This window comes from Pogona vitticeps, chromosome 6, assembly GCF_051106095.1.
Source record: "Pogona vitticeps strain Pit_001003342236 chromosome 6, PviZW2.1, whole genome shotgun sequence".
Taxonomy (NCBI): domain Eukaryota; kingdom Metazoa; phylum Chordata; class Lepidosauria; order Squamata; family Agamidae; genus Pogona; species Pogona vitticeps.
Window position 1 is genome coordinate 22,273,462 of NC_135788.1, and position 17,699 is coordinate 22,291,160.

Consider the following 17,699-nt stretch of genomic DNA (forward strand, 5'->3'; position numbering starts at 1 on the left):
ATTATTATTATTATTATTATTATTATTATTATTTTATTATTATTATTATTATTATTATTATTATTATTATTGCTGCGCTGGGCCTCGCCTGTCCCTCCTCGCCGCCTCCCTGTTGACCCTTCTCTCCTTTTTTTGACTCCCTCAGGCCTGCCAGCCCGGAGTGTCAGCCTCGTCCTCCACCTCCTCCTCCTCCCGGCGAAAGACCCTCCTGGCCGGTTTTCGCCTCCCGCCCCAGCAGCCCATGTTCAGCGCAGACGGGTTGGCAGCCGCCCCTCAACCGCCGCCTCGTCGGCCTCGTCTTTTCCCTCTGGCTTCCGCCGCCGCCGGGAGTTGCCTCGGAGCCGCCCGGCTAGAGGGCCGCCCCGGTCGCTCTTGTTGCCGCCACCATGGCAGAATTAGGGCAGGAGGTGGTCCACTTGGTCTGGGGCAAGAAGCCCGGCTCGCAGGGCCTCGGAGACACCATCTTCTGCCGCTGGGCGCAAGGTAGGTCCCTCGTCCCGGGGCTCCTCCTCCCGGCCTCCACCCAGTCTTCCCCTCTAGGAGCTCCCTTCTTGTGCCTTTGTTTTCCCTTCCTGCTTCTCTTCATGCCTTTCTCTCCCCCCCCCCTTTAGATTCCCTTTTATCCCACTTCTTTAACACCCACACCTCTACACCGCCATTTGCCAAAAATAATGCTCCTCCTCCTAGTTTATTTGTTTATTTATTACATATTTATTACTATTTTATACCAACCAATAGCTGAAACTGTTAGATTCCTTTGTAGACCAAGATTTGTTACGCTAATTTTCTTCTCCCTTTGGGGTAATGAGGGAAAATGAAGCATGGGTGTTTATCTGAGGAATAATTATTCATGCTTGTTTGCAGGGCCTTGATCTGTTTGTTTATAGGGCTTTAATGACTATGAGGTGGATGACTTGCAACTTGCATATGAGGGAATAAAGGATATTCTCTTTGCTTTTTTCTCAGTTTCTGAATTATGGTAGGTAAGATGAGATTGACTGTATCCACTTCTTCATATTAGTCCTGCATTCTTCCCTTCTCCTCTGCCTTTTTCTGGTGGGTGGGAAAGAATCCAAATACACCAGTTGTGATAAATGCTAAAAGGCTTCTCCCCCATCCATTTTACATATGGATATGAGATGTCATTTCCAATTTGTAATATAGAAACTTTATTTAGATAGGCAGTAACTTTTTGCACATTATAATTGGGAGGAGTTTATTTGTTATCTCTAGTTGAGGAACTGATGCATCTTTTCTCTTCTCTGTTTATGGCCATTGCCAAAGTAGTTATTCTACAAGTAGTATTTTATCATAAGTATTGTATTAGCTTAAATATAGCTTAATTGCTCTCTATAATAACCATCTTGTATTGTTGATATTTGTGGTCTTTGGTAACATGTGGAAGTTGAAGTCCCAAGGCTCTTTTATAATGGCCATCCAATTGTTATGTATTCCTCTGCTATGTTATATGTCTTGTACATTTTGTTAATTGTCTGGTTTGTCAGGACTGGGAAAATCCCCACTACCAGGCTATACAGGCATCTAGAAAACAGATGCTAGTAGCCATGAATCTGAAGTGTTTTCCTCATCCTTACAAAGGCTGGATTTTAAAAAGGTTTTGGCACTTGGTCTCTAAAAGCCTTTTGGTGTTATTCTGAATGTAAAGGATATAAGACCCTATTGCAAAGTTTTTTTCTGCTTCAAGCATGCTCTTTACTTATACCGTGGAAATAATGGAGCATCACTGACAGTGGAGTTTATCACTACATTGCCCATGAATAATAAATTCAGATACTTCACAAACTAGTATTGTTGCTGTTGGAGGTTTTTTTAAATCTGAAGATTCTTGTATTCTTGGATGAAATATTTTATCTTTGATAATGATTCTCAAGGTTGATACCAGCTGTAAATGGCTTAGTAGAATGTTAGGGAATAAAGGCAATGAAGAAACAGCACCTTATCCAAGAGGAATGATCTTTTTGCCCAACCCAGTAGCCCAGCTAAAGTAACTAACAGCATAACCTTGTCAATGCTATATGTAGAGATGGGGGTGTTTTTATATGCATACGAATGTCCCTTTGCAGCTAGATTTAATGAGGGGCCAGCCCCTGGGGCCGGACCATCCACTCATGCATCTGGTGGTGCCGGCGGCCCGGCTCATTCTTCCAATCATGCCCAGAGCCCTGCTCTCTTCGCACTCGGCTAGCCACTCAGCGTCCATGCAGAGAGACTTGTCCTCCCTCCCCCTGCCTGGAGTGGCTAGCCAAGTGGGAAGAGCGGCACTCTGGGAGTAATTGGAAGGATGAGTGAGGCCACCACCAGGGCCAGGCCCTCGTTAAATCTAAGTGCATGGGGATATTCATATACAAATACCCCCATCTCTAGCTATATGCTTAGAGGGGAGTGATATGATGTTACAGTATTAATGTTAAAAATTTTCAAATGCAATTGCAGTATGTCTTCTGCAAAGATAGAGTATTTGCACAATATATCTACTAATTGAAATGTGTCCAATAAACCCCACGGCAATTCTACAGAAGAGGCACTAGTAAGTGCAATATGTAATATCATTGCCTCTGGACTGACAACCTTGAAACTTTCTCTCCTCCCTTCCAGCGTAAAGCTGAAAGATATAGCAATCCGCATTAGGAAAATATTTATTTTGCTATGACAGATTTATTGAAGAAAGAATATAAACTTGACTGGTGATAAACATATCTCAGAGCATTAAACAGTAAACCAGAATATATAATTTACTTCCTGTTATAAGCAGGTACTGAGATGTAGTTTACCATTCCCTCCTTCTGGGGACATCCTGGGGCTGTGCAGCAAGCCTTGCCCAAGGCCACACAGGCTGTTTTTTATGTGAGGAACTGGAATTTCAACCTCTAGCTCCAGAGGCCAGATACTACTGAATTCACTGGGTTATCCAGCCAGCTTCTGTTGATACAGTTACTATGTTATGGCTACTATGTTTTATCCTTCCTTTCCCCTCACTTGGATTCTTATTCTCTTCTTGCTGTATTTGACTCCCTGCAGTTTTCTGAAAAGTCAGAAGTAGAAGCTCTAACATTAGAAACTACTTTTTTTTTATTAATATAGGCTTTAGTTATTTGAGTTGTTATAGTCTTACAGATAACGTCAAACTGCTGTTTCTCTGCAGTATCGTTGCAAAATTATTTATGATTGTAAAAGTATCCATACATTATATTGAGATAACAAGTCTTTGATCTTGGTTGATATCAATCTTATTTAGCTATTGGAGTAACTAAACTAAAGTGACTTTTGTACACCATTCATTCCAGTATTTCACTTGTGTCAAAACAGTAAACTCTGATCGTTTTAAAAGGTTGTATAAAGTATGGACAATCCAATATAAATTCAGCAAAACTGCAGAACACAGCTGATTTTGGCCAAAGATTATCATAAGAGAATGCATCCATTCTCAGAGCAATGTTCCCTCTAAGATGCACTGGTGCAGGCATGCAGATAATTAGAGGGAACATTGGTTCAGAGGGAACTTACCACTTGAACATTGCTGAAGGTAATCCCGTGATACTATGATGATTTTTTTTAACCTGTGGACATTGTAATGTAGATGATTTTGTGAGTATCTCCCTATTTTTTTGCCCCAGAGCTTTTACCTTAAAATAAAAAGTATGGTCTCTCCTATTATCCCTTAGAGTTCAATCCAGGGTTTCACTCCCATCTGGAAAACAGAACTTTATTTGAGGTCTTTAATTATTTTGATTATGGCAAATGTAATTATATTATTGGCTGAAATGGGGTTGCATAGCTTCACTTGAGTAACTTGAAGTTGCAAGAGCAATTGTGAAATTTGCAGCAAGATGAAAGTATCCAGGAAATAGTTTCTTAGATGCAGTAATGTGGTCATTTGCACAGTTTCTTGTGTACCCAGGTGTGGGCTAACTCAGCATGAACGTCGACAGTTGTGACTTGATAGTATGCCACATGCTATAGGATTTCAGACATTATTTAATTTATTTTAATTTGTTTTGTTTTTACTTCATTTTCCAGGATGTTTGTTAGTTATTTTCCACTGTTTTCTAATTTATAACGAATGGTGAAATAAAAGAGTAATGAGATATCAGTGTGAAGTTTTGATTATCCCAAATTTGGTCTTTTTAATGTCATATTGTTTAGGCTTGTAGGATTTTAAAGAAAGCCCAAACATTGCAGAATGGATAAAGAGCAAGCATTTAGATATTCCTTGTGTAGGAGAACATGCATTGTGTGATTCTTTGTGATAGGTTAGGAAAGTACCGTGAATGCTTGATCTGTTGACTCGCAGGCAAAGAAGTGATGATAGAACTGGCTTTCTCATTACTCCTGCAGTTTGTTATTGTGCTCTCAGTTTTTAACAGAAGTGAGGTAAAAGTAACAAGATTATAGACAGTCAAGAAGGGAAAATTATGTATAAATCTCTCCAAGCACTGTCTGATGTCTGTAATTTCCTGAGAACATACTGTAACTGCAGTTCTTTTATACTGTTTAAAGAATAATGAGTTTGAAAACATAGGCAGAGAATAATGAAAATAGCATGCTGCAGTTTGACCCTGACAAAAATAAGTGTCTTAACTTTGCTTTGGAAAAAAATAATTTATCATTTTTGTTCCTTCTTTTAGGTTTTGTGTTCAGTGAATCAGAATCTACTGCACTAGAACAATTTGAAGGAGGTCCTTGTGCTGTGATTGCACCTGTTCAGGTAATACAATAAAGATCTGTGGAAACTAAATTGGTAATATATTTACCCTTCTTTCTTTGCTGAAGTTAGTAATTTAATGTAATAAAGCATATTTGAGTGGGTTTATTATTGGAGACTGCATTCTGTATGTACCACTCTAAGGTAAACAGCAATTGCTTTGACACTCTTTTGATATGTTGTGTGTACCATTCATTTAATATAATAAAAAATAATACAAATATCTACATATTTTGAGCAATTTTGAACACAACATTTATTTAATATGTACAAAACCAGCACAAACACCTGACTTAGATGCAAGTTCAACAGTTAATTTGCTTCTTCCCCATGTGTTTCTGCAGCATTGACTCCCGTTAAAAGTAACAGATAGGTAGAGGAATATTTGTCCATTGTCATCAAATTCTTCAAGCATTTTCAGGTCAGGAAAAGGTAGTGTAGCTGCCCAAATTAGTAATCCCTTCTGCAGTTAAGCGGTTCATAAACTATTCAGCTATCTATGGTAGACTGTTGCATGTTTGAATGAGAGAAAGTTTTCAATAATTTGGAATATCTTTTTTTTAAAAAAAAAAATCAGTATTGAAAATGGAGTGTTTTGCACCACTGGGGAACAAATCATACATTTCTGATATGTCAATATTATTTTTAATATAAGGCATTTCTTCTGAAGAAGTTGTTCAGTTGGGAAAAATCTGCTTGGAGACAATGTCAAGGTAATGATAAAACTACTCTCAAGGGTGATTTAGATGTTGTACTTGTCATCAAATATGATATGCTAAGCCTATGTAAGTTTTCTATCATTGGTAAATACTTCTGAGTGATGCTTTCCTGCAGTAATTAACATAAAATAGAGAATATGTAACTGAGTTTTCCAAATCTTCCATAAGAAAGGCCAGATCCTATAAATCAAATCATTGGGCAAATTTGGTAAGCATAAAAAAAGTCACTAGTGTATGTGTTCTTCTGACCGGACAGTCTATCTTACTGTTTTACAGAGATTTTTCTTTCTTTCTCTTGGGGCCAGGGAAGGTGGATTAAGTTTAATTGATCATTGTCTTAAGTAGTTACAAGAGGAAGAATTTTACTGAATGAAGCTATGAACATGACCCTTGAATTTCTAAGACTTGATGGAAACCACCCATACAATCTAAGTTACTGCAATCTTACATTTTTTTAAAAAAATGAAACTAGATGTCATGATCTATGGTTTACTGAAAAACCGAAGATGATATGACCTTGGCTTGTTTGAGTAAACCGTAATTTTAAAGTAAGTGAGGTTTTGTAATCTCACTTATTTTAAACCAGGATACAGAGGGTTGTAATCTTACCTCATGGTTGCCCTAGAGGAGCGGAGGAAAGCGGTAAGCGTGAAAACCCAATGCTTCTTCAGGTTCATTCTTCTAGCCCTAAAGCAGAAGTAACCAACCTCTGAGGGTCCAGGGTCTTTTTGTCCTCTCCATAAGATCTCTGTCTTCTGGAGATCTCTCCCCCCCTTTTAACATTTATATGATTGCCATATCAGGCCTTCAGAACTCTCCAAAGGGTTTGATTTACCTTTTGCATATAATTTTGCCCTCCATAAGTTCTTTTGTGGACCAGAGAAGGTCTGATGAATGGTTTGTTTGTTTGACTTTTATACCACCCATCTGGCTGCCAAGACCGATCTGGACAGTTGCCTTGGCGGTCAGATGGGTGGTCGCCCAGAGTTTCAGGTTAGGTGACGTTTGGCCTCACATGTGACTTCCCCAGGTTGTGTTTATGGCTGGGGCTCCAATGTAGTAAAAGGATTTTGGCACAAGAAAGTTTATTGCACTCCTGGAGACTTCCAAAATCTGACCACTTTTTAAATAGGCGATTGCCTGCTCTAAATGATGATCCATTTAGAAGTAATGTTTGAATTTGGCTGGTGAGAAATGGAGGGCTGAAAGAGCCAAGACTTCATGCCTCACTGATTTCGTTCTCTTCCACAGCTTGCTGTTTAAATTAAGTAGAGAACTAAGTTGCTTGGTAGCTCCAAAGTTATGGGCTTCAACTAGAGATTTCAGGTTGCCAGTCCTCCTCCTGAATTGTCTTAAAGCTTAGAATGATTAAGTAGACTACTGGTTTATATAGTATAATGTACCTTGCTAGATTTTTTTGTAGACGTTACCTGTCAAAAATTGTATTTGTTCTCTATTTCACTATTTTAGAGGAAGAGCAGAAGAATCTCCTTTGCCATACATTAACAGAAATTTTGGAAATGGCTTGCTCTGATCATTCAGAATCTTACTGTTTGGCAACTTGGCAAAAAAGAAAGACTGCAGAAGAAAGTGCTAGTATTTCTGAGAGTCCAGCTGAGTCAAGCCATCAGGAGGAGCAGCCCTGTAAGATATGTCTTGTGTAACATAATTCCAAGTGAGGCTCCTGTGCTTCTGCAAGATTTCTTCTTCAAAAATCTTACTCATTCTAACTGTACTGCAGCTAATGGTCTGCCCAATGTCCTGGTATATGTAGGCTTTATGCTTCCAGGTTTGAACTCCAAAACTCAGTTAAGGTCTGTGGATCTAAAGTAACTGACAAGTGTTTTTAATAGAGGTTTGCTCTTTGATGTTTTCGGGCTGCATTCCCTAGAATTCTCCCAGAATTCCCCAGATGAGAATTCAGGCAGTTGCAGCATGCAGACACAACTCTTTAGACCTCTAGATTTCATCCTGCTAGATAAGGACTTCTGGATTATTTACCTCTGACATCGCAGCACATCCTCTATTGGCTGCCTTCTGTTGTTATTTTTTTGAAAAAGGAAGTTGCCCTGGTGCTTTCCAGGAGCCAGTTCTTGGGGAGATGTCCTTTAAAGCAGTGATCCCCAACCTTGGGCCTCCAGATGTTCTTGGACTACAATTCCCAGAAGCCTTCAGCACCCCCTCTGCTAGCCAGGATTTCTGGGAGTTGAAGTCTAAGAACATCTGGAGGCCCAAGGCTGGGGACCACTGCTTTATAGAGTCTAATGAAAAATTAGGATGTGATTCCCAGCATCCTCTGCATCTGAGAGCACTTGGCCCCTACTGGCCGATCATCAGTGATAGCAGTGGTGGTTGGCTGATTATTGGGGTCTGGGCTCTTCTGGGTGCCAAGGACACTGGTAGTTGTAGTCTCCCTGCCTGTTGGGCTCTGTAAAGGGTACCTCCCGAAGACTGAAGAACTCCCAGGAAGCACAGCAGCAACTTCCTTTTTTATATTTAATATAAAATATATATATTATATTATAAAATATAAAAAAGGAAGTTTTTATATATATTAAATATAAAATATAAAAATAGCAGAAAGCAACTAATGGTGGAAGTTTGGCAGCATGGGAGGCAAATAACCCCAAAAGCCTTATGTTTGTGCACTGCAACTCCCTGAATTCTGGGCAGGAAATTCTTGGAGAATTCTGAGAGTTGTAGTCCAAAAATGTGAAAGAGCATCTCCACCCACCCAGGTTCTTAGGAATAATGTTGCATCCCATTTTATGGTCCCAGGCCACTATAGCTATTAAAGATGAGAATTGCAATGTTTAGGTTACAAGTTGCCCAATTGCAACTTTGTAACATTCTACAAAGGCTGTAAGTGGCAAATACGATCTTAGAAGAAATACCCTGATATTTCCTCACCCCAATGCAACAAGGTGCAGAATGGCAGTAGCTGTAATATGTTTGTGTTGTTGTGATACCTATGTGTAGCTTAAAAACTCATCTGTGGATTTATTTCAATTTGTTAAATGTTGATTAAAGCTTGGAAGCTGGCATTGTATCTTATCAGGGCGGATTTGTTTTAAATCAAAAGAATCAGATTTTTTTGACTATTCAAATCAAAAAATCAATTTTTTATTTAGATCATGATTTGATTTTTAAAAATCATTGATTTTTATTCACCCTGCTACTTACACTGGCAGGTGCATCCCCTGAATTGAGTGCTCTTCATAGGACATTTCCACCAGGTTAAAGAGAAAGGCATCTTTCTCTGGCTTCCTAGTTTCCTGTATATCCTCAGAAAATGTACTTCAGATAGGGCATCCTTTGGAATACTGGCAGTAGAGGATGCACTCAACAAACATTACTTCACACCCCTCTTCTGCCAGCTGAATACAGTTCCTGTCCATGAAAGGAGGAAGCTCTTATGTCTATGAAAACCTAATTAGGCTTCACTCCATTGAACTAACTAATCTGTTTACAGGTGAAAATATATGAAAACTAGGTGACCAATTTGCAGATAACTTGCAGTCCTATTTTACAGTCCATGGTTAATTTCCTTTATATTTGTCCACTCTTCAGTTCTGCAGTCTTGTTTATTCTGCAGAATGGTATCTCCGAGTCATGCAGAATAAACAAGGAGAAGGGAAGAGTTTTTTCCCCCAAGGCAATTTAATCACTCTTGAATCAGTTTTATGTTAATCTGGTATTGTTGAAATGTTTCTCTCCTAATAAACAAATACAACAAGACAGTGAGAAACTTCTCCCTCAGCTAAAGATGCTTTATTAATATGTGGGTGCAGATCAAAATACTGTTCTTTTTGACTTACAACACCTTGTGGTAGGAGAATACAGTGGTGCCTCGCAAGACGAATGTAATTCATTCTGCGAGAAGTGCTGTCTTGCGAAAAAGTCATCTATGGGAACCTCGCAAGACAAATGAATTTTTTTCATCTTGCGAGGCATCAGCTTTTTAAAAAAGTCTTGCGAAGCACAGCCATAGAATAAATCGTTTTGCGAGGCACCATAGCAATCGCAAAAAACAATCGTCTTGTGGTTTTTTCGTCCCACGAGGCATTCGTCTTGCGAGGCACCACTGTATTGTGAAGCCTGATTAAATGCCTCTTCTGAAAATTATCATGAGTAATTTCTGATAAACATAGAGTGATACAATGATCTACTACCTTCACACCACTACAGTAGTATCTTATGCATATGGGTGTGCCATGTTAAGCTTGATCTTGGCATATTCTAATTTGAACTTTTCATCATCCCTTAATTTAATTGCACTGGAATGATCATATGTTTAATAATAACATGAGTATTGGGCATCTGTCTTGGGCCTTTAAGAGTATGTGTACAGCCTGAGTTAAAAATTAACAGACTAAGCCATATTAATTACAGAGTACCATATTAATTACAAAGTTGTCTCAGAGAAAAATGTCCATTGTGGAAGAATTTGCCTCTGTAATTTTTAGATCCTTTAACATTCCAGTCCCAAGTTAATGATATTATTTTCTGTATAATTCCCATTAGCCTACTTCCATTAACTTATGTGCTGGATAGTTTAAAAACCCCATAGGAATGTAGTATGTATAGGCTGTATTAAAGTAATATGTGCATGAAACAACTAACGTTTTTCTCTAAGTAGCTGCTGGTCTTCATTGGGAATGCTAATAATTTAAACTGGGAGAATTGACCAGTTGAGATGCAAGAGCATATTTTCCTTTCTTGAATCCCTGTTGAATAATTGAACTCTGAGGGCTATATTGTAGAATGTTCTTGGCTGTTAAACATAGAATTATCTTTTTAAGTACAGATGCATATAGCTTGTTGAAAGTGGAAACAGAAATGTTGTGATACAAATTATGTGTCTGGTCATTCCATTGCAACTCAGAATATATTAGGAAGAAACACGTGACCACAGTTTTGAATTGGTTGCACTCTTTTAGTACATGGCTTTGAAAGCCTAACTAATATGTGAAATATAGTTCACCGAATCTTAGAGCATAGTAAATTCTATGTTGGTTTTGCATTAGTGTTATAGTTCATAAATTAGGTTGTGCATGTAGCCCTATTTAATGCTTACTTATTCTCAGCTAAGGCTCTCTTAAAGTGCAGTGGGGCTTACTCCCCAGTATGTATTTATAGAACTAGAGTGTTAACACAATACTGGGCAGTCTCCAACGTCTGGAGGATTCAAACACCCATTTTTAGACCTTGGAGCGTCACAACTGCTCCCACAACCTCGAACTCCCCCCCCCAATTCTTACCTTTTTTTTTCCCCAAAAAAAGCGTTTTGGAGCTGCATATTTCCCATCCTGTTTTAACAAGTGGAAACCTAAAATATTTTTGTACTATGAAGGTTTGAGTAACAGGGAAGTATTGAGTGATTAGTATTCTAAAATCTGTCAAGCAATAGGGAAAGCTAGATACTTTACATTATTGTGAGTATAGCCATTGGTTGTGTTAAGTATTTAGATCATGAATCTCTGAAGTAAGGATATCTATATATATATGCTTCCTTTCTTTAGATGTTCTTGTTCAATGTGTGGGGAGATACTTGACATGGGGAGTCATGGACTCCCTGTTTTTTCTAATTACAGAATCTTCCATATATGAATAAAATATAAAGGGGTAGGAATTTCAAAATGACTGCTGTTGTTGTATCAGCTCACCAAATTTACTTTGTGATCATCCTTCACCCTGCTAGGTATTTCTTGCCATAAAATTGGCCTTTAAGAGTCTTAACTTGAGTTTCTGATTGCACGACATTTCAATCTACCAACATTGGCCATGAGTCGTAAAATGGGATGTAATATTGAAATTCTGTTTCTTATAATTTGTGAAGACAATGCACATCTGGAAAATCTTTTTTATTTTATATATTAATACTATGTTGTTTGCCAACATTTTGCTGGTCTGGTACATTATTTATATTTGATTCTCAAATATGTCTTTTTTTTTTTCCAAGCATGTACTAATTTGGAAACCCCTATTTTTTTCATGCTAGAATGTGAGGCATGAATATGTAAGATGTTGTGACCATTTAGTAAAGTACAATTTGAAATTGGTTCCTAGCATTTCAAATCACCACTTAATATATGCCACACTGGGATTTTTCAGCTCCTCTGTTGATGGCAATCTACCACATCTCCCTAGAGTTACTGAAGGATTAGAAATCTTTTAAAACAGCACCCCATGAGGAGTGCTTGCAAGAGAGCAAAACTTGTGGTTTTACCCTTGCTCTTCACATACCCTCCTGCATGCCAGCTAATTTGATTATGCTTATAAATTAAAAGGACAGTATTCTAAATACAATATAAAAATGACTTACAATTTTTTTTCTTAAAAGGACAAAGAAAAAGAATTAGCTGGAAAATCAGTGACAATTTTTCTTATTTTTCTCAGCATTTAATTCAAGAACTATAAAATGTGTTAGTATTTTATATTGGTAGCTGTAAACAAGAGAGCTGAGACTTTGGGTAAATCATCTTTTTGATACACATTTGACTACAAAATAAAGGTTTCATATTCTTTATCTATTAACTAGTGGATCAGACTTAATACTCTCCTGTTTTTCAGAAGATGTTTCTTTCAATAGTGTTTGTGTTCCTCTGTTCATAATTCCATCTTCTGCTGTCCCACCCAGTACAAAATGTCTGCAAAATTGGCAACCATCATTGATACACAGATTGCCAATACAAAGTCTCCTCGTTTCATCTGCTTTATGTGGTGTACATGTATGACTTGTTGCCATTCTTTTGGTTATAATAGTGCAAGTTCACAGGTTCAGATTTTTTTATATCATTATTCCTTCAACAATTTGTTTATTTGATCATAGGCATAACTTCTATAGTGGTACCTTACCCAATGTGGTGTAATGGATACAGTGATGGACTTGGACTCAAGACCTTTGTTCAGATCTTCACTCAGCCATGGAAACTCATGAGGGTGGCATGGGTAAAACTGTTCATTAAATATCTTGCTTACTTTGAAAACCCTATTAGGGTTACAGTGGACCCTTGACTTACAGACGGCTTGACTTACAGACTTTTTGAGTTACAGACTTCTCTGGCCGCAAAATTTAGATTTGACTTGCAGCCTGAGAATTGACTTACAGACCAGAAAAAAACCAAAATGGAACAAAAATGGCCTGTTACGGGATTAATCGGTTTTCAATGCACTGTAGGTCAATGGAGATTTGACTTACAGACTCTTTGACTCGAGAACCGCCTTCCAATACGGATTAAGTTCTCAAGTCAAGACCCCACTGTATTAGGGTTACTAAAAGTCAAATTCATATGACAGAGGCATATGACAAACATAAGTATTACCTTTTTCTTACTGTAATTGGAAACGCAAAAACTCCTATATGTCTTTTCCTATTTTATCAGTGTTAACAGTTCTGCTTACAAAGGTTGCTTGTACAGTAATTTTGGGGACTTCTCTTTTTATCTTTAGTTCTTAAATATGTTATGGATGGCTAGCTCAACTTCACAACATTTAAAACTGATTTTTAAATTAAATTATGCCGAACCCATTCATGTATATACCCTGTAGTCACAGTAGTAACTTTTTACTTCAGTCCTCTGTAGAAAAACCTCATTTCAATTTATCTTTCAAAGGAGTGAGGAAAGGTGATATAAAGTCTGAACCTGGGAAGGCACTAGGTGCTGTATTTTTTTTTCTACTGTTAGGTTATCTAATATTAAGTTGGATAGTTTTTTTAAAAAAATAAGAAAATGCATTACTTTAAAATATGTGGTTCTAATTCTTTTGCAGCACAATATTTGAAAGAAAGTGAATGAAAATAGAGAAAATACAGCCTTTTATCCCTAGTTTTGCTCTGAAATATGGGTATCCATGCTTATTTATCTTTTCAGAAAATCTGCTCAACTAGCAGACCTGTGTTCTGTATGCTTGCAGTTGGCGATTTCCCTGCAGTCATTGTACTCAAAGCTGCCCCTGGAACTGTTAAAGGCTATTAAACTGCAATGGTTTTGCTAGCCTTGGCAGTATTTTGTCTAATGGCTTTGTGCATCCAGTTCCCTGTAAAGTGGAGACTTAGATGGTTTGCTTTAAACTGGTTTGTGCCATGTAACTATGCAAGTCTAAGATGGTCCGAAAGAGGGTGGGGGAAGGGCTTAAATTATGAAAGGCTTGAAAGTATTCTAGCTTGCTGTGTGTTTCTTGTGTCACTTTTTGCCATGTGTAGTGCTGAAAAGTGTCTCTTGTGTATAGCTGCCTTGGCTGTCGAAGAGCTTGGCTTTGAGCGATTTCATGCATTAATTCAGTAAGTAACATGTTGGAACACTTAAATACACTATCTAGTCCCAGTAAACAAAATTTTATTTAAGCTGTGAGCCTAATACTGTTCAACTCCATGTGATTGAACACCAGAGTTGAAACCTGCTTATGAATGAACAGTTTATTACGGTCAAAGACCAGAAAAAAACCTGCTTATGAATACATAAGCAAGTTAGGTCTGGAAGCAAATGTGATAGCTATTCCAAACTATATTTTAACAGTTTCTTTACAAATGAGGGTTGGGGGTGGTTTCATTACCCATAGTTGAGCACTTAAGGTAGCCCTGAATATAAAGCTGTTCTTTGTGTGACACATATTTAGACAAGTTCACAATTTAGCAATCACCACAGTTGGGCTGTCTGTGTAGAAACATTTCTACAATCAGATTTTTTTTGTTTCTGATGCTCAGAAGCTGACTTGGAATTGGATGGACAGGTATGTATGTCTAGTGGCCAGTGATGCACCCCTTGAGAGTGAGGCTTATTACTAAGTGACCTGTGCTGTAACAGCCTTCTGAGTGAAAATTCTTAGTAGCAATAGCTGGGGTTGTGCTGATGGGGTACCTGAAATTACATTGCAAAAGTAAACATATGTGGGATGAGGCTTCATTATGTGAGTACAGGAGTACATGCACAGTTTTCTGAATTGGCCATCATTATGCTTGCTCATTTTTTTTACACTAACTTTGTTAGCTTTTTGATAATTTAAAACATTTATAAAAGGAAATGAATTAGTTGCATGTTATGCATTTATTACTAAAAACAAAATTTAAAGTGGTTATTATATGTGCCCTAAAAGAACTGCAGGTCTTTAGTGACTGTGGCATTGTGAGGTGTTTTCAAGTGAGAAATCTCAAGTCAAGCTTCTATAGTTCTGGCACATGCTGCCACACTGACACCATTAGTGCTGTGTACATGCTATAACTTATTTTTCTCTGTGTAGGCATTTGCTGCTGTTAAATTACAAACACTTTGCATTATGCTCCATTTTGTTCTTAGTCAACTACAAATACAAAATCAGATTCTAAAATTACAAACAAAGGCCAGTACAAAATCTAATTGTTATTTTTTTAAATCTGCAGCAAGCAGTCATTCACAAGTTTTCCTGATTTCAAAGAGGCAGTGTGGAATCACTTTTCGGTCTGGACAAACAAATTTGGCGTGTTGCTTTTTCTGTATTCTGTGATACTGACCAAGGTGTGTGTTTTTAACTAATTTAAAGTACTCATTTAACCTATATGTTAAGCATGTAGAATGAGGATTTGGAAAGGTAAGGTAAGGTTTACTTTATAAACTTGTGTGGTGAGAGCTGTACTAGGTATGAAAGGAAGGGTAGACGGCATTTCAGGTGGAGGTTGCTCAGTCTACTTGCAAGAAGAATAACACTTTATCTTACGGTTTTCCTTTTCTTGAAATGATGGTGACCTGAAGTTATCGGTCTTCTATTGGGTGGGTTAAATCACAATTTAATTTTTTTTTAATTGGATTTTATTTTACGATTTAAAATTTTAAAAATAGATTTTATTTGAATAAATGAACAAATTTATATATTACAGTTGGGTGACCAGCCCATAAAACATATTTATGGCTAAAATATACAAAATGCAGTTTAAAAATATATAACCAATTCATGAAACATATTATGTGGCTAAAATATACAAAATGCAATTTAAAAAGTGTACAACAGCCTCTATAGAAAAGCCTTCTCTATAGAAAAGACAGTACAGTAAGACATGACCTACAGTTTCCACTTGGCCATCATTACATGGACACGGGCAATCTGAGATAGGTATATGTTGAAATCTATTTAAATGAGGATTCATTTTTATTTTTTAAATTACTGATTTAAAATAATTCACTATTTAAGTAAATGTACTTCATATTAATAGGGACGTGGTGGCGCTGCAGGCTAAACCGCAGAAGCCTGTACTGCATGGTCAGAAGACCAGCAGTCGTAAGATCAAATCCACGCGACGGAGTGAGTGCCCGTCACTTGTCCCAGCTCTCGCCAACCTAGCGGTTCAAAAGCATGCAAATGCAAGTAGATAAATAGGGACCACCTTGGTGGGAAGGTAACAGCATTCCGTGTCTAAGTCGCACTGGCCATGTGACCACGGAAGATTGTCTTCGGACAAAACGCTGGCTCTATGGCTTGGAAACAGGGATGAGCACTGCCCCCTAGAGTCGAACACGACTGGACAAAAAAAAATTGTCAAGGGGAACCTTTACTTCATATTAAAATATAGCAGTTTATTTTTGAAGTGCCACAGTGTTTTAGTCACTTGGGTTATTTTCCCTATTGGAACAAATTAGTCAAACTGAGAGCTAGTTTTCAATATTTACATTTATGGTAGAAATTTAAGAGGTATTTATTTGTTTTAACATTTCATGACTCATGAGAAGGTTGCTGTAACTAGCATAAAATGTTGCCGTTTTTTAGGGCATTGAAAATATAAAAAATGAAATAGAAGATTCAACAGAGCCATTGATAGATCCAGTGTATGGTCATGGAAGGTAAGATCTGGTTGTTTTGGTGCTTCTGTTGAAACATTGACTGTTCTTTAATTAAAACATACTTCTGAAGTACAGTATTTGCGATAATAAACTATAAAGAAATTGACAGCAAATGCATGAAGGTCATCATTCATATCATCATTCATATCATTTCTTGAGATTGCTAACCAGATCACTTGTATTGTTGATATTCTTTTAGATTCGATAAGCTCAAAAGTTTGTCTTAGTGCATGTTCAGTTTACAGCATCTGATATACTTCTAAAAAAATTGGTTAGGGTGCCATTTGAATTCTCAGTTTAGAAAGAGATAAAATCATAACATGTTTGCAAATCTAAAATCTTCTCTTCTTCCTGTTAAGTCAAAGCTTAATTAACCTCTTGTTGACGGGGCATGCAGTATCTAACGTCTGGGATGGAGACAGAGAATGCTCAGGAATGAGTAAGTTTGTGTTTAATTTTTCTTGCTATAATATGATATGAGGAATGTATAATATTTGTTTAACTGTTTTGAATTTTAATACTAAATACTTCCTATAAATTTGAACTGTGGGGTTTTTTTTTAGCAATACTTGGTTCTTTTCATGCCTATTTATGATTGTTCTCTTCATATGTAACACTTTTGTGTTATCATGCTTGATATGGAGTCTGAAATTTATAAGAGCTGCCCTCCAGTCTGATTTCTGGTCACTTGTAAGTCACTTGTAAGAGTCTTGTGCTTGGCAGGATGTACTATAATTGAATACAGTATCACCTGCATGTCCTACAGTCTAAATTATGTCACTAAGTGTAGATAGCCAGGGTGCTGTTTTAATATGCAGGTAGAACAACTGGCCTGTGTACATGCTTCAGAAATCAGACTGAAATCTTGAGTGGGAAATTAGAACCACTGCTGCTCAGAGATTTTAATTTGGAATACTATGATTTACAGTACCTAATTTGCTGGTTATTGGGATAGAAATACCATCAGATGTAAACACATTAGGGGAGGAAAAGGAGAACAACTAGATTTACAGACTTATTTATTTATTTTATTTTATTGATTGATTGATTTGATTTGATTTGATTTGTATCCTGCCCATCTGGTCTATGCGACCACTCTGAGTGGCTTGGTATACTTAACACTTCATGGCCTCAACCTGGAGGACGACATGTCACATCTTCCATTCACATTGGAGTACTGTGCATGCTTAGTTTCACACTGGACACCAAACATCTTTATTTAAAACAATTGAAGAAAGTAGAAGCCAGAATATATTGGCACAATTCTTTCAGTTTTTCTGTTTTATTGATCATTTTACTGTGTGTATATTTTCCTGAAATCCACTTTTTGGTGATGTCAACATTCTTTAAATATGTAAGCTTGCATGCTTTGGTTTGCCACAAGATGGCAGTAGGCCCTAAGGAAAGAGAATAATTGAGGAAACTGTGCAAACCTAGGAGGGATGT

The 17,699-nt window shown here is 37.4% G+C and overlaps 1 protein-coding gene across 1 annotated transcript in view; it reads left to right on the plus strand.

The window, feature by feature from the left end:
- Positions 1–238: 238 nt before the first annotated feature.
- Positions 239–17,699, plus strand: part of MINDY3 (MINDY lysine 48 deubiquitinase 3) — a 33,197-nt gene continuing 15,736 nt past the window's right edge. Inside the window, exons 1-8 of the mRNA XM_020806650.3 lie at positions 239–483; positions 4,647–4,726; positions 5,379–5,436; positions 6,913–7,086; positions 13,675–13,726; positions 14,822–14,936; positions 16,180–16,253; positions 16,613–16,692. Coding sequence (XP_020662309.2) covers positions 387–483; positions 4,647–4,726; positions 5,379–5,436; positions 6,913–7,086; positions 13,675–13,726; positions 14,822–14,936; positions 16,180–16,253; positions 16,613–16,692 — 730 coding nt within the window. The 5' untranslated portion in view covers positions 239–386. The remainder of the gene's footprint in view (positions 484–4,646; positions 4,727–5,378; positions 5,437–6,912; positions 7,087–13,674; positions 13,727–14,821; positions 14,937–16,179; positions 16,254–16,612; positions 16,693–17,699) is intronic.